Genomic DNA, 24,130 nt, shown 5'->3' with positions numbered 1-24,130 from the left:
TTAGGTTTATTAATAAAATTCTCACATATCAGGTAACTTGAATATGGAAGTTTTCCAAAAAAAACTCTGGACTACGTAAAGATGCTGCTGTCAAAGTTGCTCCCTATGACAGTACCTAAACTTCCGAGTATATAAGTCCCGCGTGCTATTTTCTTCCAAGAAATTCCCATTTGAGGGCTTTCGACGAAAAAATATGTAGCACAAGTAAGGCCTTCTCACTACATCATTAACTAGATACAACGCTCTGAAAAATACAATGTCCGTAAATCCCTCTTTTCAACATTTTTCCAAATAAAATCATACCTCTTCCGTTCAAACGCTTGATATAAAACCAACTGGGGGCAGAGCGAAAGTTTTCAGGCCTCGCCTCTTTGGTGCGGTTGTTCAGTTCGCATATCTCCTTTCTATTGTAGTTGTAGCTTTGGCAGATGATTTAATGTTTACATTGGATATCACAGATATGGGGAGTTGATGCTTACATCCTTTTTGAAAGGAACTTTTCAAGTATCCTCCCTTGAATGTTGATCTCTATCCTGCACTGTTCATTAGCAGATACGCAGTCCACGACAAAAAGTAAGATGAAGAAACAAAAATTGGGCCGTAGCATCTTTCTTGTAAGAATAATAATTGCTTCGTGCGTCAGTATACGTCTATTAAGAGATCAAGCATACTGTGAGTTTAGAGAAAACGAAAGATAGATCAGAGTGCCCTTTGGCTCAAGCTTCTTGTCTAGCTGTTGCATTGTATGAAAAATTAAGAATGTTCTATGCAAGTATTTGCTACACTACAAAACAATTACTGGTAAAACAAAAAATGGGTGTCACAGATTAGGAGAATCTACTTTTTCTCTTTATTTGTCGGTTGTTAACATTTTTAATTATTCGAATCCATTGTTGTGCAGAGATTGTCGTGAGATTGAAGCACATGAATGGCTCATAATAAAATCATGTCCGGGTTTCCCAGAGTTTTTCCTCGACTTCACATCAAAACTGAAGACAAGAGAGGTCTCCTACCTTTAAAGAGGATACTAACACTCAGCCTTTTGAGGTGTTCTTCAATGTTGACTACCATCCGGTAAGTTTGTATCTCAAAGTTGTTGGCTGTCGTTATACACCTATGGTTTAAATCTAAAAGAACTACGAACCTATATTTGAATTATTTCCCTCTGCTTTATTAAAAGGCTAGACTGATAGCTTGAGCCTCTGCTTTTTGGGAAAGTGTAATGAATACAATATAGCTTCGATTAATACTAATATGATTGTGAATTAATTGTAAAAGATAACATTAGGTGAATGACAATTTGACAGAAGCCCGGAACCCCGCGAACCTGAAATATCATGCCTTTCCACTAGATATTTGACATCCCTTATGACTTTAGACAGCAAAAAAAGATGTTTCTTTTCAAGAGGCTTTATTTTTTTCTACTCTTGGGACGCATCTGGAAACATTTTTTGTTACTTCATTCTTCACAGACGTACTGCGTTATAGTTTCAATTCAAAGAGAAATTCATTGAGAAATTTAGAACAGTTAATAAATATTTCCTTCACTAAGGTTTGGTTAACTCCAACGTTTTTCTCGCTACAAATTATCATTACTTTTCCTTGACTGTATTTTAATTTACAGAACTTACTCTGATATTTTTTTGTACTTCGGCAAAAATACGGAGCGAAAATGATGAACACTCGGTTAAGGCCTCCTTAAATAGTTTACGATTATCAGTGTGATGCATAAACTTTGTTTTGTCATTGTTTATTCCCTTAGAAGTTGGCAGAAATGGCTTTAATCCAGCATGATTGCAATTTTGCATATTCATACAATTTTTTCTAGAATGTGTAGGACAATACTGCCTCGATTAATGACAAGATGATGAACAATTTACATAAACCCGCTCAACAGTAGACGCTAAACTTGCCAGCCCTGTTACACTTCCACTGGAATTTCTTAACTTCTCAGGACAATATCGCTGTCTTGGCTACAATCCTCCAAATATTTAAGCTAAATGATTCTTAGTTAGTTGCATGATTCGCTCGTGATCAGTTTAGATTGACGATAATGTAATACTATGACATCATAAGCTGTTAACAGGCTCATAAAAAGATCACCTGAAGCCCCTTTGTAAACCGAAAACAATATTAGCTTTCACTATTCTGCATTTACAATAGGAGTTCGAGATCTGTTTTTCCAAGGAACCCTTAAAAAATATCAATGAACGACCACGACCTTTATGGGCGTCTTCATTAGTAAAATTTTTACCTTTCCTGACTGTGCCGGCAACTTTTAAGAAATTTTTGTGAGTCTACCAATATCGTGAAATTATTATATATCTGAGAGATGTGCGCAAAAAATAACATATTCTTATATTTGGCATTTCCTCTAGGAGATCGAGTCACATTTGTAGAAGAGTAATAGATTTCTTTTTTTTTCCCATGACCTTTATTAGCACGTTCATTTGTAAAATTTAATGCCTGCAAGGTCCGTCCCGATTGTGCTCGGCAACTTTTAACCAACTTTTGGCGTTTAGAAGTACTTTGTTCTATTTCAGAAACATCGAGAAAGTTTTGTATATCTGAGAAATTTTGGCGCAATATAAAGGCTAAGAGCACATATCATGGAGGAACAAGCCAAAGATTTCATAGACAACTTCAATTTACATAAACCTCTTGAATGTCTATCAACCGTATTAACACATAACCTGTCAAATCGTTTCGTGCGGCAAGTCGCATGTTTTGTTCCGTTAGATTGAAGTTATAAATATTTTTTAATTTAGCCCATATTTACGTAAAACTCTTCGAAGTTAAGTTTCAAGCTATTGTTCTTGAATGTATCCCGGAGCAACATTTTGTTGGCGCCAAGACCACGTCTAAAGGTTGTTTATAAATTCCTCTGATTGGGCGATAGGTAGCTATTTTAAAACTTTAAAAAAAGCTTTTTAACTCTTTAAAAAGATAAAAAAATGAGCTTCAAAATTTGAAATAATCGCATTCAGATGGTGTGCACACGTAGAAACTAAATATAGAGCTACTTTACGAACAGCTGGAATTCAGATTACAAATATGAGAATTTCAAATTTCGAGCTCAAGAAAAAATGCTTGCTAACACGCGGCAGAAGGAAAATGAATGAGGCATTACTTCACGAATGAAAATAAATTAAGTTTAATTTGTGAATGGTGTCGTGTGTGATTTTCTCTATTCTAATGAACCTTTTCTCTCTTACAACAGACACTGTGTCCACAGGTTCAGAGTAAATATTTCTGAAGACCATTTAAATTGCAAATTTTAATGTGGTATTTGAGGGTTAAAATCAAACTATTTTGTCCACAATGTAAAATGATTTTTATATCAAAAGAGAGTTATTGGATATCTCTCAGTACGAGAGAGGGTTTATTAAGCTAAGTAATATGTATTAATAAATTTAAGGTGCTTCTGCATAATAACCGAAGATTAAGCATTGCCAGAGTCATATAAAACACCAATATTCCGCTATTTTGGAACCTGTTTTGGATGCCGTTACTCACAAATGACTTCAATACCTAATCTTGAGCAAAATCTGCGAAGATTTTTTACAGATATGGATTTTGTAAAGCAAATATTAAGAAAAGTAAATATGATGCGATTGCTGGCATCTAAAGCAATCGACTATCCTCGTTATAGTAGTAACGCGATGTAACGATTGTATTGTATAACAAGATGATCCAAGATCGTAAGTCGGGCTACAAGTAGATGTCGACGTGCTGTTATGAGTGTTGACCATTCGTGATGCGCAGAGGTTCTAAAAGAAATACTAAGAGGTACCAGAGCCCTGGTTTGTGGGCGTAGCAAAATTTTTTTTTTCATCCCTGAAAGACACCAATTCTACAATAACGCCCTGTCACATATTTTTGGTGCAATACCCTAAAATGTATCATAGGAGCTGCTGCTGGGGACTTTTTGAAGCTAAACAGCCAAGGGGATACCAAGCTCACTTTTTTTAACCCCTAAAGGGTATAACAAGCACCCCAGTCCTTTTTATTTAAGGAGTCCCCCTTCCCAAGGGTGATTAGTACATTCCAATTGATGCGTGTGTTGAAAAAGATATATTATGAAATTGTAATCGTAATGGTCTGAAAGCAAGGAAGTATATTTCATCGTGAAAACATTGTATACGCAGCATACCAGTAAGGACCTTCCCTGATTTTCTCTTTGAATTAATTAATGCAGATATATCAATAGTTGGGATTGTCTCACTCTTTTGCTGTTGTCTAACTTTGAATTTGATTATTTTTCTAAAATATATCTGTTGCAGTCTTTTCATTTTTGGAGTGGGTTCCAAATTACCATAACTATATTTTCGTCTGTGTTTTTGCACGTGTCTGATTTGATGAAGGTCCATGTTAGATGTGCAAGACAAAAATTGCTTTTCGCAGTGAATAATACCTGTTTTAAGTTTCTTTGTAACAATGTTAGAAATAGCTTGTACCAATGATTATTTGTTGTATCGCCTTTATTATTACGTGTCTGCGGTATTGCCCATTGCACGTGACGGAGTTTTGTGGAGAAATCCGGTGGTAAACCTATAGTCGGTCGTCCGACTATTTATAGCCTTCTCAATCACGATCATAAAGTTGTTTTATAATGCTATTCTACTGTTGACCAAAAACACAGTGATTGTGCCTATCTATGCTAGCACAATGAAAGTACTATACTACGTCAAGGGCTGCTTCACCATACTTTCAAGGTGGCTTGAGCTGATAAGTTAAACTTTTAAAGTCAGTGTCTCTTCAGTTTTTCCCGTCAAAATCGTGAGGACAAATGATATCTCCTTTAAGGTAATCAAAGTTGATGTGACCCCAACCATCAGAAGACTCATCTATTAGTCTGACTTGCGCATATTGACCACTAAACTCCTCCACGTCCCAGCTCTTACGGTACATTTTCTCCCTACAGTTTCCTGTCTCAGTTCTAACGATCTGAACGTAAAGACAAACATAAACAGTTTTTAAACCTTTGTATCGACGATTGCTGACATATCTAACATGACTATATCGCACATTAATTCACTTGCAATGCTTTAAACTTAGGGGAAAAAAAAAAAACTATTGTTTCGAAGGAGGGTAAGCTAAAGACTAAAAAAGTGAAACAGTGTGCCAGACGCGAAGTTGGTTATCTCGCGGACTCTCCCTTAAGTAAGCTCAACAAAAGTAAAACCAAACGTTTTCGACACCTGGTTATCATCAGGGTCATCATCACCTCCACAGATGATGACTAAGGGTCGAAAATGCTTAGGTTTTACTTTTTGAATTTATTTTTCCCTGTAAATATGTCATTTTAGACCGAAGCGAGCTTTATGGATATCACGAAGCTCAAAATGGTTTCGCAATTTTGAAAGCCAAATCTGTGATAACTTGATCAATCAAGCAAGTTGTTTTAAAAGAATCAGAAGATAAATAATAGTCAAAGTGAATAATCTCACCTGGTTGTTGACAATAAGCTCCGCACGAATTTTATTTACTTTACATCCCCCACCAATGAGAAACAAGATATTCTTGCCAACGATACGAAAACAAGGTGAGATGAGAGTTCCCTTGGGTACGTCGGCTCCATCTGGATGCTGCAATCCTGCGGGATCGCTCTCCTTGGGCCGTTTCTCAGCTCCCCCCACCCACCAGTACCCTTGAGGCTGGGCGCTTTTATTGCGCGCGACTGGATTGTCACCAAATGTTGGCTGGTAAATGAAAGCACTGCCTGTCATTTCCCACCCGCCGATTCCATCTTCAAAGTCAAAGCTGCAGGCTACATTAATAAAAAGAAAAATCGAAATATTTTATTTCCCTGATTCTCATTTGGTATTAATTCCACTCTACAGTTTTGTATTTAATTACCCTTCTTGCAGTTTACACCAGTAAATCCTAAAGGACATTTACAACGAAATCCTTCATCAGTGTATCCAGCTTGACATGTGCCATTGTTGAAACAGGGACTGCTTCTGCAAGGATTCTGTTCAAGACAAAATGTTGAAGACAAAATCATCGCTTAGTTTACTTTCCCGGGATATTATGGATAGATAGATAGATAGTTTATTATCAAAAACCTTGCAGCCACAGGCTGAATTACGTTTGATTTACAATAAAATATATACTACAAAAAATACATGGCTAAGAAGAACTAATTAAAAAGACAAAAATATATAATTAAGAGAAAAACAATATTACATCATTGCTTTATGGACATAGTGATGGATAAAACTATTTCGAGTACGAATGGTGTGGAGGCGCCGTGTAGTAAAAGAGTGCTGACTCCTTAAATTGACTTCGCACTCATTCTTGGGAGGTAGTAAGCTATAGAGCTTGTGCGAGGGATTAGACAGGATGGAATTAAAAAGCTTATCACATAAGAACTCGCGGCGGTTGTGTAAGGGAACTAGACCAGTCAAAAGAAGCGCCTCATTGTACGAACAATCTGGATAGATAATACGTAAAGCTCGCCTTTGACATCTCTCAAGATCTACTGAAAGGTATTGCGGGAGGCTATGATGATAAACAGGGCATGCATATTCAGTGACAGGCCTAATACAAGTCAAATAGAAGAGCAAAAGTTCCTCCGACTTGACCTGTGCACGCTTAAGCTGACGCAAAAAATACAGGCGCTTGTTTACTTTCTTTACAACTTCGGATACGTGATTATTCCACGTGAGATCGCAAGATATCTGCAAACCTAAGATCTTTGCTTGCTCTACACACTCTAAGTCCTGATCATTAACCTTAATTGGATCAAAGTTCTTTCTAGAGTGACTGAATGTTATGCGCAGTTCCTTGCACTTGGTTTCATTTAATTGGAACTTGTCAGCAGAAGCTTGCGTCGCGAGTTCGTCAACCGCTTGTTGGACTTTGCTGACCTGAGACTTCATGACTGTTTCAGAAATAGTGGAGTCATCGACATATTTCCACATGTCTGTACCCGGGATGATGAGGTCGTTTATCATAATAGTAAATAACCAGGGGCCAAGTTTTGTGCCCTGTGGGACCCCTGATGGGATGGCCCCCCACTCCGAGTAACAGTCCTGACTAAGTTTAACACGCTGTCGGCGACAGGACAGAAAGTCCACTATCCAGTCAATTATTCCGCTTGGAAGATCGTATGAAATGAGCTTCTGAACTAGGATCTGATGGTCAATAAGTGAATATGTCAATATGTAATCTCAAATAAGCACATTGTTGCTGGAACGATACCTTCTTGAAGCTTTTTTATAAGTTAAGAGAAGACAAGAATTAATTACACTTTATCAGTCATTAAACCAGTAAAATATATCAATCGCGGTACTGGATTTCAATGGGTCCCTTTATTTTAGCCACGGGTATCTTGTTGTTCTATCAGTTTTATTATTGTCAGTAGAGATGACACCACTGGTGTATCTTAGCGTTGGCATTCTCCCTTCAGGCGACTCCTCATAAGTAAATAAAAGTTATCGAAGGATTTTTTTAGTGAAGTTTGCTTTGAAAGGTCTCCATCAATCTCTGTTTCTAGAACTACCATACAAAGGAAAACTTACTAAAGAGATAGTTAGTCAATCTTGCCGTATTTATGTGGGTTATTTCATAGCTTCACAAAGTATTTCTCGATAGTTTTATAAAGTAACAGTTGAAAAAGAAATCATTTTATAGATAAGTAAAAGTTCTCTAATGTTCGTAACAATGTGATATTAATATAATATATGGAAAAATCTCTCAATCTCATACCATCGAAATCAGGTCAAAACGTTCCTCAGGGTACACAATGCAGTACTAAGGAATCATTTCAATTCAATACATGCACACGAATTGCAAGAGTAGTTTAAGAGGTAATCTATCAAACTGATCGCCCAGAATAATTGTTCATCGTCTAAAATAAGTCACTTTACCTCGATACTGAGATGAGTGTAATCCTGTTTACTCTGAAGGTTGGACGAGCCTGGACTTTCATCCGAAGCGTTGTTCAACTCACAAATGTAGTTCCCTCCTTGTGATGGCCCAACATTTATGGACACACAATTGGGCTCCATATAACACAGCACATTACAACTGCCTTGATGGGGCACCTCTAAAAGCCTGATTAAATGGCCCTTCAAGACTCTTTCCTGTATGGGTTCTTTGAAAATAATGGATCGGCATTCTTCACCTATTTGGTTTGCAAATAACAAAACAATTTCATGCACAGTTTTGGTTTAGAATAAGATAATGTCAGGGTAGTATCCTTAACAAATTAATTTGCCTCTAGAGACACTGGATAATGGTTTGTCGCTGCCTTTTTGAAATCTAGGAATTTTCCCTGACACGGTATCCTAAGAGACTCAAACTCCTGCTTGTTAGTTTTTCACCGAAGAAAGAACTTGTCTCAGCAGTCTCTGTGATTTTACCGTTAGATTTTGAATGTGCACTGGATGAAGTTGTGAGAACCAAAGGCAAGTTACTGGTCAAAGAGGAAGCAATTAATTCCCATCTCTTTTTAAGTCATTCATACTAAAAAGAACTATTGAAAGCGACAAACAGGCTCCCCTCCCCCCCCCCAGTCCCATGCCTTGAATGTTGATCTCCTTCCTGCACTCTTCCTTAGTAGATACGCAGTCCACGAAAAAAACCAGGATGAAGAGACAAAAGCTTAGCCTAAACATCTTTCCTGTAAGAATAATATTTGGTATATCCGTCAGTATAATTTTATAAAGATATCATGCTTACGGTGAGTTTAGAGAAAGCACAAGATGGATCAGAGAGCACTTTGGCACAAGCTTCTTGCCTCCCTGTTGCATTGCATGAAAATTGGGAATGTTTTGTGCCAGCAACTCTAACAAACATTATAACATAGCTTGTAAATTCGTGCAATCAAATTCAATAGCGAGAGCGTGCTTCAATTTTCCATGGTGCACTCTGCTGACGTCAACAAACAAATTTCTCGCGAAAAAAATTTTTTTCTCACGAGTGACTTCAGCATTTTTCATTAAAAAAAACGGGAAAAACTTCCGTAAAAAATTCAAACTAGACATGGCAACAAGCGAACAAGCCGATAAAGATCTGCCTACTTTTTCTTTGGGAATAGATTTTTTAACTCCCGAGAAAGAACCCAGAGAAAGGGAAAACAAAACAATCAACGATTTCTAACCTCATTTCCACGCATGAATTCACCTGTCAGTTTTTGACCAATTTGAGACAAGATCATTGAAGCATGGCGAAATACTTTTCTGAACAAAATAAACAACGCATTGAAGCGTAGGAGAGGGAATTTCTGCCCTTTATACATAAACTAAAGCGTTGAAAATGTTATAAAACAATTGGTTCATACGTCAGCTGTGCGTTCATCGAGATAGGAAGCACTTGGGAAGTTTTGGAGAGCACTCAAGAAGCTAGAGTTGCTCTCGGCTACGCCTCGAGCAACTCTTACGCATCTTTCGTGCTGTCCAAACTTCCCGCGTGCTTCATATCTCGATGAATGCACGCTGACGTATGAACCATATGTTAAATTTTCGGTAACGAAATAAGGGTGTCTCGGATTAAGAGAATCTACTTTTATGTGGTTTTTCTCTTTTTTTTTTATCTGTTTTTAACATGCTTAACTATTCGAGCGATTGTTGTGCTTAAAATAAAAACGGGTTTCCATCATTTCTCCTCGACTTCACTTCAAAACTGATGACAAGTAAGGTCCCTTACCTTTAAAAGTATAAAACCACTTAGCCTTTTTTTGTTTGTTTGGTTGTTTTATGCTGACCACCACCCGGTAAGTTTCTATTTCGAAGTCGTTGGTTGATGTTGTGAAGCAATAATTTAAATCTTAAAAAAACTCCGAACCTTCGCCTGAATTCCCTCTCCTGCCTTAATGAAGATTAGTTTGACAGATTGAGCCACTGCTATTTGGTAAACGTTAATGAATACAAAATAGCCTCAATTAACAATTTTAATTACCAAAGGTAACAGAAGGTGAATGACAATTTGACAGGAGCCCGAAACCCCGCGAACGTGTTCGACATCTCGACCTAATTGTTATTGACAATACAAAACATTATTTTTGTTCACGAGGCTTTATTTTTTAGTACTCTTGGGACGCACTCGCAAAAATGTTTTCTTAGCGTATTCCTCACACACAACTTCATCTATCGTTTCAAAACAAAGAGAATTTGATTTTAGAAATGTAGAAAAAGGAAAGCAGTTAACAACCGACGTCTTTGGCTGTAGCTTTGTCAATTCCAACTTTATCTTTTGTGATATATTTTTAACACGACAATTTGAACTACGTACTCCTTTTCGGTGAACTTTAATGAACAGAACGCCCCTTCCCATTTCTATTTTATTCAGAAAAATGGATCGAATCTGATGAACACCTGATGAAGGCCTCCTTAAATAATTATAAACATCTGTTTGATGCATAAACTTTGTTTTTTCATTTTCTATTCTTCTTCAGGTTGACAGGAATGGCTACAAACACAACGGTCTTGCATTTGCATATTCACACAATTTTTCTAGAATGTGTGGAACAATACGAAATTGATTAATAACCTGATGATGAATAATTGACATAAGCTCGCTCAACTGTAGAGGCTAAAGTGGGAGTCCTTAAACACCAAGGCGCACTATATAAGGAAGTCTTCCCTGGGAAGACCTGGGCTCATTGTCACTCACCGTTGACGTGTGCGGGTCAAATTTAAATGCTGGTAGACGAACAAAAGGAGGTAATGAGATATTTATTGTTTACTTCTACCAGCATGGTGGAATGAGGTAACGTGCGAACCACCTACTTCGATCTCAAATCTACCGCCACAAATAAAAACAGTTTCTTTTGGAGAAAAGAAATACAAATCTCAAAAATTCTTGTATTGTGACGAAGATATAAAACAATTTTGAGGAATGCGCCCGCTGTTCACTGCTTTGGAGTAGCTGTAGCTCAAGCTGACTTGACTTTAAGAGTTCTACATCACACGACAGTTGATTGACAAATGGTCCAGTGGGACCTAAGGCTCCTTATATAGCGCGCCTTCGTGTTTAACTTTTTGGCAATATCATTGCCTTGGCTAGAATTCTCCAAATCCTGCCACCTGTCTTTAAGTTACATGATTCTTTGTACCCAGATCGTCCGTGATCAGTTTAGATTGACCGGGTAATAACAGGACACCAATGACACACTGTTAACAGGCGTATAAAAAGTCCACATTAAGCCTCTTTGGAAATCGAAAACACTATTAACTTTAGCTATTCTACATCCACAGTAAAAGTTCAAGATCTCATTCCCCAAGAAATCCTTAATAAACATCAATTAACGACCACGACCTTTCTTAGCGTCTTCATTAAAAAAATGTAGTACCTGTCCCTATTGTGCTCGGCAACTTTTAAGCAACTTTTGGCGTTGGAGGAACTTTTTGCGATTCTGGTAACAGCGAGAATTTTTTGCATTTGTATATTCGAGAAATGTTTTCGCAAATTAAAGTTTAGAGCACATGTCAATTGAGCAGAAACATGTCAAAGATTTCATATGAAACTTCAATTAATGCAAATTTTTCGAATGTTTCTCAACCTTTTGAACACCTAACCTGTCATTGGACATCGTTTGGTTCGACAAGACACTAGATGAAGCATGTGTTTTGTTCTGTTGGACTTAAGTCATGAATATCCTTAAATTTCGCCCGCATTTACGCGCAACTCGTCAGTTCGACTGAAGTCATGAATATCCTTAAATTTTTCCCATGTTTACGTGTATTTCTTTAAAGGAAGTTTCAAACTATTTTTCTTGAGTAAAGTTGGTGATTATTGCGGAAAACGAACAATAAAAACTTTGATTACCTTTTATTCCAAAAAAATCAAGAAATTTAGGTAGAAGCTTTTAAAATTTGGGTAGCAACGTTTTGGATTTTGGCACTCTTTTGGCAATCTTTTGGGAATTCTGGTAGGCAACTTTACAGAAATTTGCGAACACAGCGGGACGTGCATAATATCTGCCCCGGAGCAACATTTCGTTGGCGCCAAGACCTCGTCTAGAGGTTGTATATAAATTACTCCGATTGGCAAATAGTTAACCATTTTTAAATCTTTAAAAAACCTTTTAAATTTTTAAAAGATTGTAAATGAGTTTCAAAAACTGTTTTCTTCTGCTATGACTTATTTAAAACAATTGCATTTAGATGGTGTGCACAGGTAGAAACCTAGATATAGAGCTTCTTTAATTAGGAACAGGTGGAATTCAGATCACAAATAAGAAATACCTAATTTGAGCTCAAGGAAAAGTAGTTAACAGACCTCTAGAAATTTTAGACTTGCTCGTACCACTATAGCTTTCAGGCTAAAATTTGGCCATGTTCGAAGAAAATAATAAACTCTACTTTAAAACAGCACCTGATCACATCTAGATAAACAGACTTAAATACATGACTAACCCAACACGCTGTTTATTCCTAAGAATATCCAATATTTGGTATTTCCCCTGGGAAATCGAGTCACGGAAAGAGTAATAAATTTCTTTCTTTCCCAAAATATCCTTCAGTTCCTAAGTTCATTACACAGTACATCAGTTGTCTTTCCATTACCAGTTGGATTTAGCCAGTACTTATTGCTAATAGCATCTTTTACCTCACTTGCCTTTATTTCTTGGCAAGATAGTGCTGGTAATTGGAGAATGGAACCCAGAGTTGCTGTAATAGATAAAGGATTAAAGAATAAATTCTGTAGACAACTACTTTGCTAATTTCTTAAAAGTTTTCTTCTTGGAAAAGGTGAAAAAGTTAAGAGTATGACCATAGATAGGGTGGACTATTTCCTTTGAAATATCATTTTACCTTTTTCGAACAACTAATGATAATAAGTAAATAGTAAATAAAGATGCAAGTAAATAAAGATGCAAGGTCATCAGGAACATTATCTTTGATAACATCAAACATGAAGAGCAGTAAGCGTCTTTATAAAAGTATGACAAGGGAAGCCAGTTGAGACTTTGAATATCATTTTGATCGTGAATTAACCTAGCTGCTCTATCATGTATAGGATTCAAGGAGTTGAGCATAGTAGAACTACAATTCCCCCACACAACTATACCATATAACACTGCTGGTATAATGGATTTAAAATAAATTTCCTCTAATACTTTAGGGGGTAATTGCCTCATACGTTTTAAGGCACCAAATGTTTTTGAGAAGTGCTTCTTTAAATGGCAAATATGCTTTGACCAAGACAAACAGCTGTCAATAGTCAGTCCTAAACAAGTAGTATGATCCACAACGTTGACATACTTGTCTCCAAACAATATTGGGGCAGCAGGACCAAGAAAACCCTGCTTTGTAAGAATCATGGCCTCAGTTTTAATAGGGTGGATGCTCAACTTAGACCTAAGGCTTCAGACTCTTAATTCATCAAGGACTTTGTTCAGATCAAGGCAGACCTCATCAAAGCTTTTCTCTATACAATATATTGTAGTGTCATCTGCATACATAAGTACAGTTCCAAGTGTGATAGCATCAGGTAGGTCGTTGACATAAATAGTGTAAAGTCTTGGTCCGAGCAGAGAACCCTGGGAATTCCATACTGAACCAAAGTCAAGTCGGATATGTAACCATTCACCAGGGTGCATTGATACCTGTCGCTCAAGTAATTCATTAACCATTCTTGGAGGTTTCCACAAATACCCACAGCTTGTAGCTTGAGTGAAAGGATGTTGTGAGAGAAACTGTCGAAAGCCTTTCTAAAGTCTACAAATATTGCTCCTACAGTCAAACCTTTATCCAGTTCCATCTTCCATCTGTTTATCAATGACAAAAGCACTCCTTCCGCAAAGAGACCCTTTGCAAAACCCCATTGTGCTGGATTTTTTTAAAGAGTGTTTACCTACATGATCATCTAATATATCGCAAACTTGGTGCTCCAATATCTTACTAGGGATGCTAAGTAAGGAAATGGGCCTATAGTTGCCAATGTCAGATTTAGAGCCTTTCTTAAATAAAGATATGACTTTCGCTCTTTTCCACGTATAGATCTAGAGACAAAGCTTCTTTTGAACACACTTGTCAATTCCTCAACTATTGCAGTACCTGATGGTGGGATAATTGTGCAAGAAATATTATCAAGACCAGCTGCTTTGTTTGCCTTGATTTTCCCTAGGCTCTTTGTTATGTTACTTATCTCTAGATCCAATGTAGAGCAGGTAGTAGAGGTAACTCTATAGATATTACGGAGTATAGATCGATTCTCCTCAGGAAAGCTTTCAGCAATTTCTTTTCCAATATTTGCGAAGTATTGATTGAATAAGTTCGCTTTTAGTCCATCATCAAGTACCAATATTTCTAACTTTCTAACCCGCAAAAAAGTTACTTTAAAGGAAGTTCAGTGCTTGACGGGTTTCCTGAATTTTTCCTGTTCTGTGGTTGTACCAGGTAGGGCCTTTTTACGCCGCTTGATTGATCTCACTCCTGGGATCCGGTTTCCATACCACTTTATACGGCTAGCTAAGGGGGTTAAATTAGATTTACAGCTTTGGCAATCCTTTTTGACCAATTGTAATGGCCGAACTTTCTTTCTCGAAGACACTTGTTCTAGCTCTGACAAACTTCAGCTTTATACAGATGCTGCAGGAAAATTAGGCTTTGGTACAGTTTTCGGAAGCAAATGGTGCTATGGGAAATGGCTTGCACATTGGTTACACAAAAATATTGCTTTTTTGGAATTCTACCCAATTGTGGTAGGCTTACACCTTTGGGGACATGAGATGCAAAACCGCTGTATTCTTTTTTGCACCGACAGTGAGGCCCTCGTCCATGCTATGAATAAGCAGTCATGCAAAGATAAGGCGTTGATGTTTTTGTGCGAGCACTGGTCTTGGTTTGTTTACGTAATAACATCCTTTTCAGAGCAAAACATGTCCGGGGAGTGCATAACACTCTTGCGGACTCTCTCTCCTGGTTACAGTTCGAGAGTTTCCAACGTTTAGCACCATACCATATGGAAAACAGCCCAACAGATATTCCTCTTCATCTGCAGCCTCACAACTGACACCCGTAATATCTTCGCTTTTGAGATCCAGCCTTCAACCTTCGTCGCTTCCAACTTCTCAACGTGCCTGGAAGCTTTCTCATTTGTTCTTTCATGTTACATTCCCTGGTGTTTTAACAAGTTTTCCAATTTCCCCTTCCATCTTAGCCCTTTTTATTGCTTATCTGTATAACCATCATTATGCTCCTTCCACTGTGCATACTTACGTCTCTGCCTTAGGCTATTGTCACAAGTTATCTGGGCTTGTGGATCCCACTAAGGTCTTTTTTGTCATTCAGATGCTCAAGGGCTATGGTAAACTTGGTTTTCGTTTAGATAGTAGGCTGGCACTCACTCTGCCCATACTACATAGGCTTTTAGAGTCCACCATTCATCTTTGTCGCGCACCTTATGAGATTTGTCTGTTTCGTGCAATGTACTCCTTTGAATTTTTTGCCTACTTGAGGATTGGCGAAATTACCTTGTCCGGCTCCAAGGGGGTGGATCTTCCATACAACTTCATCAGCTGGTGCAGTTGGTGGATAAGAATAAAAAAGTTGTGGCCCTGAAGTGCACTTGTTTGGATTTTAAGCAAAACTATAACCAGCGACCCTTTTCTTTGGTGATTAACCATCAAATTCGGTTTTGTCCAGTGCATCTGATGATGGAATATTTTTCTGTTAGAGGGCGTACGCCAGGCCCCCTTTTTATTTTAGCTGATGGTTCCGCTGTCAGTAGAACACAGTTTACCGAGCATCTCTCCATTGTCTTTAATTATTGTGGTCTCAATCCATCTAGATATAAGGGTTACAGTTTTCGGATAAGGGCGGCTTCTTATGCTGCAGAGGCTGGAATGTCTGAAGCATTGCCATGCCCAGATCAGGGATTTGGGCCGTTGGAAGTCCAATGCTTTTCAAAAATATATTCGGATTCCTTCCATATCATCTTAATTTCATTTCATATTCTCATATGTACACAGGTGGCTTGCGGGGGAAGTTACTTGTACCATAACTCTGGGCTGAGAATTCGACTTGCAAGGGCAGTGGTTATGATCAGCCTCAGAGTTGTGTATATATGCTTAGGCTTAATTTTGCTGTAGGATAGAGGGCTGACTAGCAAGGGCGGCAGTCCATCCAAAAGGTTGTGTACCATCAAGGTCTGACTTGCAAGGGCAGCAGTCTTTTTCTGGCATTTACATACACTTCCTTTTCTGTAATTCTAATGTTATCATTAGTTACCTCCTTTCCTAGTGGCTATAGTGGAGCTGCATTTCCTTTGGGTGGGGCAATCATCATGATTTGAGGAAATCATCATGCTGTTTGGCGTGTTTTGGGCCCTCACCCTTTCTGGGCCAGGAAAGATTTTTCCAGTGTAAGTTAAGTTAAGTTGGAAATTATAAAAGTTTTTATTAAAGCGGCTATGGGCCTTTGTTCATAGCCATTTAACTCAAACCTTGGGTTTGTGATTGTCTTAAGGCCCAGTAAAGCAAGCTCTAGGATATGCAGTACTACTTTTAAGAAATTGTGGTTTTGAAAAGGGGGTAAAGCATAAAGACATTTTATTTCCTCGACACACTCTTGGATTTCTGTGAAAATTGTTTTTTTATCACTAAGGTACCATTTTTATCGTATCCCAATCTTTTGTACACTTAAAAAGATTACCTACATCATCTACCTGATATAAAAAAAAACTGCTAACAACACCGAAAGGTAAAAAATACTGAAGAAATTAATTTTAGGATGTCCATGGTCTCGTGTGTGATATTCTCTATTCTCATGAGCTTTAACTCACTCATAACACACTCTGGGCATACAAGTTCATGCAAATATTCCCGAACAACGTTTAAAATGAAAATTATAATGTGCTATTTTGATGGTTAAAACCAAACTATTATGTCCACAGTTTAAAATGATATATCAAAAAGATGAAAAACTGAATATCTCTTCATGCGGGAAGGTTTTTAAAGCTAAATGATAAGTACTAATAAATATTGAAGCGCCACTGTATGATGTACTGGGCCCAGTTTTTCGAATGCCGATTAGCGCTAATCCAAGGTTAAATTTTAACCGGGTTTCTTTATTCCTTTGTGCAAAAGTCTTCTTGGAATAAATTTCTCTATTCTTTTAATTACAGCATTCAATCATCAAATTCAAGACGAAAAGAATTATACTGATTTTCTTTTGGAGATTTTAGATCTGAGATCAGATTTCACACTAACTCTGGATTATCGTAACCCAGCTTTGAACAACCTGGCCCTGAAGATTAACAGTTGTAAGAGGCAAATAAAAGCACTGACACTGGAGGCAAACAACAAAGCCTCATAATTTTTCTCCATTATATGTACGTTAATTTATGGAGACATTGTGCTAGTATTCACTTCTTACTGCAAATCCCGAGTCCATCGCCCACTCGGTAGACAAATAATTCTCGAATGCGACTCCTCCAGTACACTCGTTCAATATGTTTGTTTGACTTCCCCCAGTCAGAGCTCTTAATCACTTTACATATAAGATATCACCGGTTGTAGTTCGGCCCTCATCCCTTAGTTTAAAACATTTACAATTTTATAATTTTGCAACTTTGAGCTCGACAATTTTTCTCACATACATACATACATACATACATACATACATGACCTTTATTAACGTGTCTAGTCGTTCTAGTGCCTGTAGGCACTAATTTGGAACACCCTAAAACTACAATACATCATTGAAAAAATTAATAAATACTCTAAAACTAATATACTAATTAATGGCACTAATTGTGGACATCCTAAACATCATTAAAAAAAAAAGTAAAATAAATACTTTAAAACATTAAAAAAGGAAAAAATCCACACCGCTCAAGTAAAGCATTCAGTGCCACCACAAGAGTAAGTTTTACATTTCCTCTCTAACATTTACAGCTAAACCCTAACATAAGTTAAGCAAAAAATAAGCGGCATTCCCTCCCACATCCTTCCAGATATGATGTTACATCCTTCTTACGTCTCATAGTCCTAAAGGTTGCCAAATTTTCAATATTTCTCTCTCCCTTGCTTAACTTTGACCACAATTGTGATCCGAGAAATCTGAGAAAATGTCTTCCATAGGTAACAGTATTAAACCGAGGTAAGACAAAATCAGCATTTCTTAGGTTATATCTCTTAGTATTCTCCTCATTAATGTTAAAAATATCTGCAATTTGGTCCATAGTTAATTTCTTTTTAACTTTAAACATCAAAATGAGTATATCCTGCAACCTCCTGTCTAGTAAAGTAGTTAACTTAGCTCTTTTCAGCAAGGTTTCGTAACTTTCTGTAGTAGTATTGTGCACTAGTCTCAAGGCTCTTTCTTGTAGACGCTCCAATTTACGACTATCTGATGCCGTGCAGAAGTGTCACACAGTCGTGTTTGTTACGAAATGTTCGCAAAACTTGAACTGACTGCAGTTGACTTTTTCAACGGACTGTTTCCAAGGAGACATTTGTGCTGTTGTTCATGGCTAAGAAAGGTGCTGCTTCAAAGCACGATTGTGGATTATGTACGATTCTGGTCACAAATATGCCAGCGGGGAGTCTCCAGTAGCCCGGCTCTTCCGCCAATCAGATGAAAGCAACGAGTAAAACAATGTTATTGCCTTCAAAATAGCTCTATTTGAAGATCCGTGAACACCATTTTCTGTTATTTTATCGCATGAGTGGTAAGATGTTAAGCTTAACTGCGGATGTCTCTCTAAATACGGTATCATCTCACAAAACATATAACCTTATGGTGTAGCGTCACGTACCAAAGTTAAATAGCGGCTTAATTCTTAATGAAGGTCCAAGCTATTATTCCGACTGAATGACGAAGATTGCCTAATGTAAAAAAGGAGCTCTTTATTTTGAGGGGCAATTTTAGCAAAGGCTAACAATATAACAAACGTCTTGGAAATACTGAAGTATCTAATTAATGACGCATCATTAAGTTAGTATGATGACATATCGTTGAAAGCAAGGCTTTTCACGATCACGAATTTGTCGAGTCGACAAAATAAAAATTAGCGAGGAGCAGGTGTCGAGCGGCGTTTTATGTAAAGCTAGATTTAGCCTAATGTGAAATGACAATGCAAGTAAAACAAACGTCACTTTTTCAGGAGCTATTACAGGACTATTACAGGACTATTAACAAGCGACTAAACTTCTGTGCATGAAGGAGCCATATTGAGAAGCGTTAGAAGCGTATTGAATCGAAGTGTTGCTTCTCAACCCTTATGATCAGGTAGACTAATTTGCAAAGATGCTTGTATAATCTAGCGTAAGAAAGTCGCTTTCTATTGGCTTAACAAAGTTTCATATGCATGGGGCAATAAAGCAGCTAAAAAACAACTTCCAATAAAGAAATGTCCCTTGATAACAAGGCAAATATTTTCCAGTTTACACTTTACCAGTTCCGCAGCTCCGCGTTTCAACACGCACTTAAAAGTTAGCGTCCAATGGCAGAAGATGAGCTCAATATCAGACGAATCGTTTCTCTTTAAAATATCTGTTAAGACACGAATAATTGCGTGACCGTGACACGTTGTGTTACCCGAGTTAACAATTAGCATGTTATGTGAGATTTTCCATTTTTTAGCCTTTTTTTCGGAATCTAATAAAAAAGAATTGCGATAAAACATTTCTTAAAATCATTTAAGATTAAAAAATTGCAAAAAGACGACGACGTTTCGACGTTAGCCAAACGTTATTATCAAGTCAAAATATGTTTGTGAGTTCCAGTCTGTAATTAAAAGCTGTAACGTGAGTAAAAGATGATTAAAAATATTAAACAAAAAGTTTCGCACCTATGGAGTCCGTCTGGATATCTAAATTAGGCTTAAGATTCTTGATGAAGAGCATTTCAAATACTAAACAATCGAATTTGCCCTGGCACTTTCTTAAAACTGTGAATTGGTTTTCTTTCAAGAGGTTGTTGTTACCGTGAGTTTCTATGAAATGTCTACCGATTGCCGAATTTTCTGTGATTAGCCATGCGTTGATGAAGGTGTCGGACTGTGTATCCGACATAATCTGCATCCCACAGATCACGTGAAAAAAAAAACACACTGCCTATTAACAAAGTCACACTGATAAACGCTATAGACTCTTTATTAAAGACAATGATATATCGTGCCTATGCCTTGTCGTCCACAACAGAAGCTTTCAATGGAGACTGTGCCAAGTTGCGCTCTATATTTAGTCACCTTGACTCTCCGATGAGTCTTATTGATTCTACTATCCACAATTTTCTTTTTCAAAGTACTTCAGCTAACAAAGCAGAAAGAAACAATGACGAAAGAAGCATAGTAAGAATTAGTCTTCCATTTAAAGGTCAAGTGGCCGCTAATGCGGTTCGGAAGCAGTTGCACGATCTTAGCCTTAAGATTGGCCCTACTTTGCAGCCAGTTTTCGTGAGCAAGAAATTGAGGCAAGATCTTAGACCCATAGAAATTAATAAGTTATCAATTGTCAATAGGCAGTGTGTTGGTTATCTTTTTTATGTGACCTTTGTATGATGCAGATTATGTCAGATACACAGCCCGACTCCTTCATCAACGCATTGCTGAGCACAAAAATTTCGGGAAAGTGTGAGTAGAAAAATAAAACATTTCAAATCAAAAGTTTCCAAGGAAGTACAATCTGAAAGAAATGGCAAACAGAAAAGGTCCTCAGGGGATAGTATCACAAAAGACGTAACGGTCTGTTCAGCTTCTTTTTAGAGGCATTAAACGTCTCATAGAAAACATCAATACCATAAATCCAGAATTTTCAAACATAAGATATTTAGTGTACCTCAGTATGCTATGGAATTTGAAACTATCTCAAAGGAGTCCTTTATACGGATTACAAAGTGGCCAGCCAGTTATTTTACACATCCGGTGGCGTACTACCCTGTTCCTCTAGTATGCCATTCAGTGCCGCTAAATTTATGACCTCTTTGACAGCAGAGAATATTCCAAAAGAGGTGGAAATCGGATAGAATGGATAAAAATTTACAGACTAGGGAGGTAGAGAACCGTTGGAAGGAAGACTACGAAAGACAAAGCAGGCACTCTTCCGCCAGCTGTGTACGAGAATGAAAAAGTTCCATAACAAGATCGGGGAGACCGATAAAAGCATCGATGAGATTTAATCTCTGGTAAGCAAGGAGTTTGAGATCCTCATGTGACTCCTCACACAAGTACATAACTTGGTTGAGCAGGTTATTAATGCGTCCAGCGGTAGCAGATATGATGTGATTACGCTAATGAGACACATAGCTGAAGACCAAAACCCAAGTATTTAACGCACAAATTATAGGATTAACCCGGCTATTAGATTATTGGAAAATTGTAGCCGATTATGCAAAATTACAGCCAAATTCGCCCGTTTATTTCGTGTTATAAACGACATTTCAAAAAATCAACCTTCAACTGTCAAATGACCTAATTTAACAGATCTGATCACGAACAGAATCTGCTAGGAGCTTTTACAGATATGGAGTTTAGAAATTAAATGTCGTGTGATCTTCAATGCCTTCAACAGACGTTTGAACGAGAAAAAGCACTTTAATATGTAATGGCGGACCCTCCTTACTATCGCAGTAAACCGATATAGCGGTTGGATTATATGACCATAGCCTTCACAGACATGTGCATAAAATAGTTTCAAAATGCTTTGCTGTTGTTGACGAAACCAGAGTGATTTGTGCCTATTTATACCAGCACAAAGCAAGTACTATACTACGTCAAAAGCAGTTTAATCCTAATTTCAAGGTGACTATTTGCAAAAAGCCTGATATGACGTGATAAGCTAGTTTCAAAAGCCGCTGTTTCTTCAGTTTTTCTCGTCTAAATCGTGAGGACAAATGATATCTCCTTTCAGGTTATCAAAGTTGATGTGGCTCCAACAGCAGCTCTTCTCGTCAACGAATCTGACTTGGGCGTATTGACCAATAAACTCCTCTACGTCCCAGCTCTTGGGGTACATTGTCTCAGAACAGTTTCCTGTCTCTTTTCTGACGACCTAAGCGTAGCAAAAAACACAAAAAGTTTTTAAACCTTTGTTTCGACGATTGCTGACCTACCTAACATGACTACATCATATATTGACTGGCAATGCTTTGAACTTAGGATAAAAACACTGTCGTTTCGAACGAGGGTAAGCCAAAGACAAATAAAATAAAATATATATAGTGTGACAGACTCATAGTTGAACCCTCCATTGAGTAAGCCGAAAATAAGCAAACTTTATGGACATCACGAAGCTAAAAATGGTTTCGCAATTTTGAAAGAACAAATCTTTGATACTCTGATCAATCTATTTAGGCGGTTTTACAAGAATTAAAGGAAAAATAATGGTTAAAGTGTTATATAGTCTCACCTGGTTGTTGATAATAAGCTCCGCACGAACTTCATTTACTTTACATCCCCCACCAATGAGAAACGAGATATTCTTGCCAAAGATACCAAAAAGGTGAGGTGAGAGTTCCTAGGGGTACGTCGGCTCCATCTGGATGCTGCCATCCTGCGGGATCGCTATCTTTGGGCCGTTTCTCAGCTCCTCCCACCCACCAGTACCCTTGCAGTTGGGCGCTTTCTCTTTTGCGCGCGACCGGATTGTCACCAAATGTTGGTTGGTAAATGAAAGCTCTTCCTGTCTTTTCCCACTTACCGATTCCATCTTCAAAGTCAAAGCTGCAGGCTACATTAAAAAAAAACAGAATTTTTCATCCTCCTTAACACTCTTTGATTATCATTCGATATGAATTCCACTTTACAGTTTTGTCTTTGAGTAGCTTTCTCACAGTATACACCAGTGAATCCTGGAGGACATTTACAACGAAATCCTCTATCGGTGTATCCAGCTTGACATGTGCCATTGTTGAAACAGGGACTGCTGCCGCAGGGATTCTGTTCAAGACAAAATGACTGCGTATCATAAGCATCCATGGTTAGTTTACCCTTCCAGGTTATCGAGTAATCTCAAGGCACACATTCTAGATGGAACGATAACTCCTCGAGGCTTTTTGATAAAGTAAGAGCAGGCAAGAAATAACAACACTTTATCTGTCATTAAAACGCAGAATCTACCAATCGTGGTACTCAATATTTGGATTGTTGAGAAGTGAATGGGTCCCTTCATCTTAGCCATTTCCACCAATCTCTGTTTCTAGAAGTACCATACAAAGGAAGGGTGACCAAAGAGATAGATAGGCCAATCTTTCCCTACTTATGCCCGTACTAATACTAATCACGAGAGTCATTTCATCGTTTCACAGCATACTTCTCGATAGTTTTATCTAGTACATTGTATAATACTTAAAAAAGAAGAACATTTGGTAGATTAGTAAAAACTCTGGAACGAAATGGTGCTCAGAGCATCTCATACAGTATAAGGAACATCTCGAGGAACGTTTTGACTTGATTTCGGAAATCAGGTCAAAACGTTCCTTACGATGCGCAATGCAATACTGAGAGATCACTTCAATTCAATACTTGTACAAGAATTGTTAGGCTAGTTTAAGAAGTAATCTGTCAAACTGATAGCCCAGAATAATTGTTCATCGTTTAAAATGGGTCACATTACCTCGGTACTGAGATGGGTGTAATCTTGTTTACTCTGAAGGTTGGACGAGCCTGGACTTTCGTCCGAAGCGTTGTTTAACTCACAAATGTAGTTCCCCCCTTGTGAAGGCCCAACATTTATGGACACACAATTGGGCTCCATATAACACAGCACATTACAACTGCCTTGATGGGGTACCTCTACAAGCCTGATTAGGTGGCCTTTCATGACTTTCTCCTGTATGGGTTCTTTGAAAACAATGGATCGGCATTCTTCACCAATTTGGTTTTCAAATAACAAAACAGTTTTGGTTTAGAATAAGATGATAGCAGGCCGGGGTAATATCCTTTAGAAATTAAGTTGGCTCGAGAGACACTGATTAATGGTTTGTTGCTGCCTTTTTTTAACTTTAAAAGTTTTCCCTGCTAAGGTATACCACGAGATTGAAACTTCTGCTTGTCAGTTTTTTTTTTCCAAGGAAAGGACTTGCCTTAGCAGGTACCTCTGTGATTTTACCGTTAGATTTTGAAAGTGCACTAAATCAAGTTGTGAGAACTGCAGGTGAGTTATTCCTCAAAAAAAAAAATCAAATAATTTACATCCCTTTTGAAGCCGATCCCGATGGAAAGAACTATTGAA

The 24,130-nt window shown here is 37.8% G+C and overlaps 1 protein-coding gene and 2 pseudogenes across 1 annotated transcript; 1 reads left to right on the top strand and 2 right to left on the bottom strand.

The window, feature by feature from the left end:
* Window positions 1-4,463: 4,463 nt before the first annotated feature.
* On the bottom strand, window positions 4,464-6,011 carry LOC148724416 (uncharacterized). The gene is made up of 3 exons (XM_088729286.1): window positions 5,860-6,011; window positions 5,451-5,770; window positions 4,464-4,947 (listed from the first exon to the last, which is right to left on the bottom strand). Exons 1-3 carry the CDS (start codon window positions 6,005-6,007, stop codon window positions 4,759-4,761), a joined length of 657 nt encoding a protein of 218 aa, XP_088585412.1. The 5' UTR covers window positions 6,008-6,011; the 3' UTR covers window positions 4,464-4,758.
* A 7,260-nt stretch (window positions 6,012-13,271) lies between these two features.
* LOC148724415 (uncharacterized) lies at window positions 13,272-15,896 on the top strand (annotated as a pseudogene).
* Window positions 15,897-21,760: 5,864 nt separating this feature from the next.
* On the bottom strand, window positions 21,761-23,785 carry LOC148724414 (uncharacterized; annotated as a pseudogene).
* Window positions 23,786-24,130: the final 345 nt, after the last annotated feature.

This window comes from Stylophora pistillata, chromosome 8 (assembly GCF_964205215.1).
Source record: "Stylophora pistillata chromosome 8, jaStyPist1.2, whole genome shotgun sequence".
NCBI lineage: Eukaryota > Metazoa > Cnidaria > Anthozoa > Scleractinia > Pocilloporidae > Stylophora > Stylophora pistillata.
The sequence above is the reverse complement of the archived record's forward strand: the minus strand, read 5'-3'. Positions and strand labels throughout refer to the sequence as shown.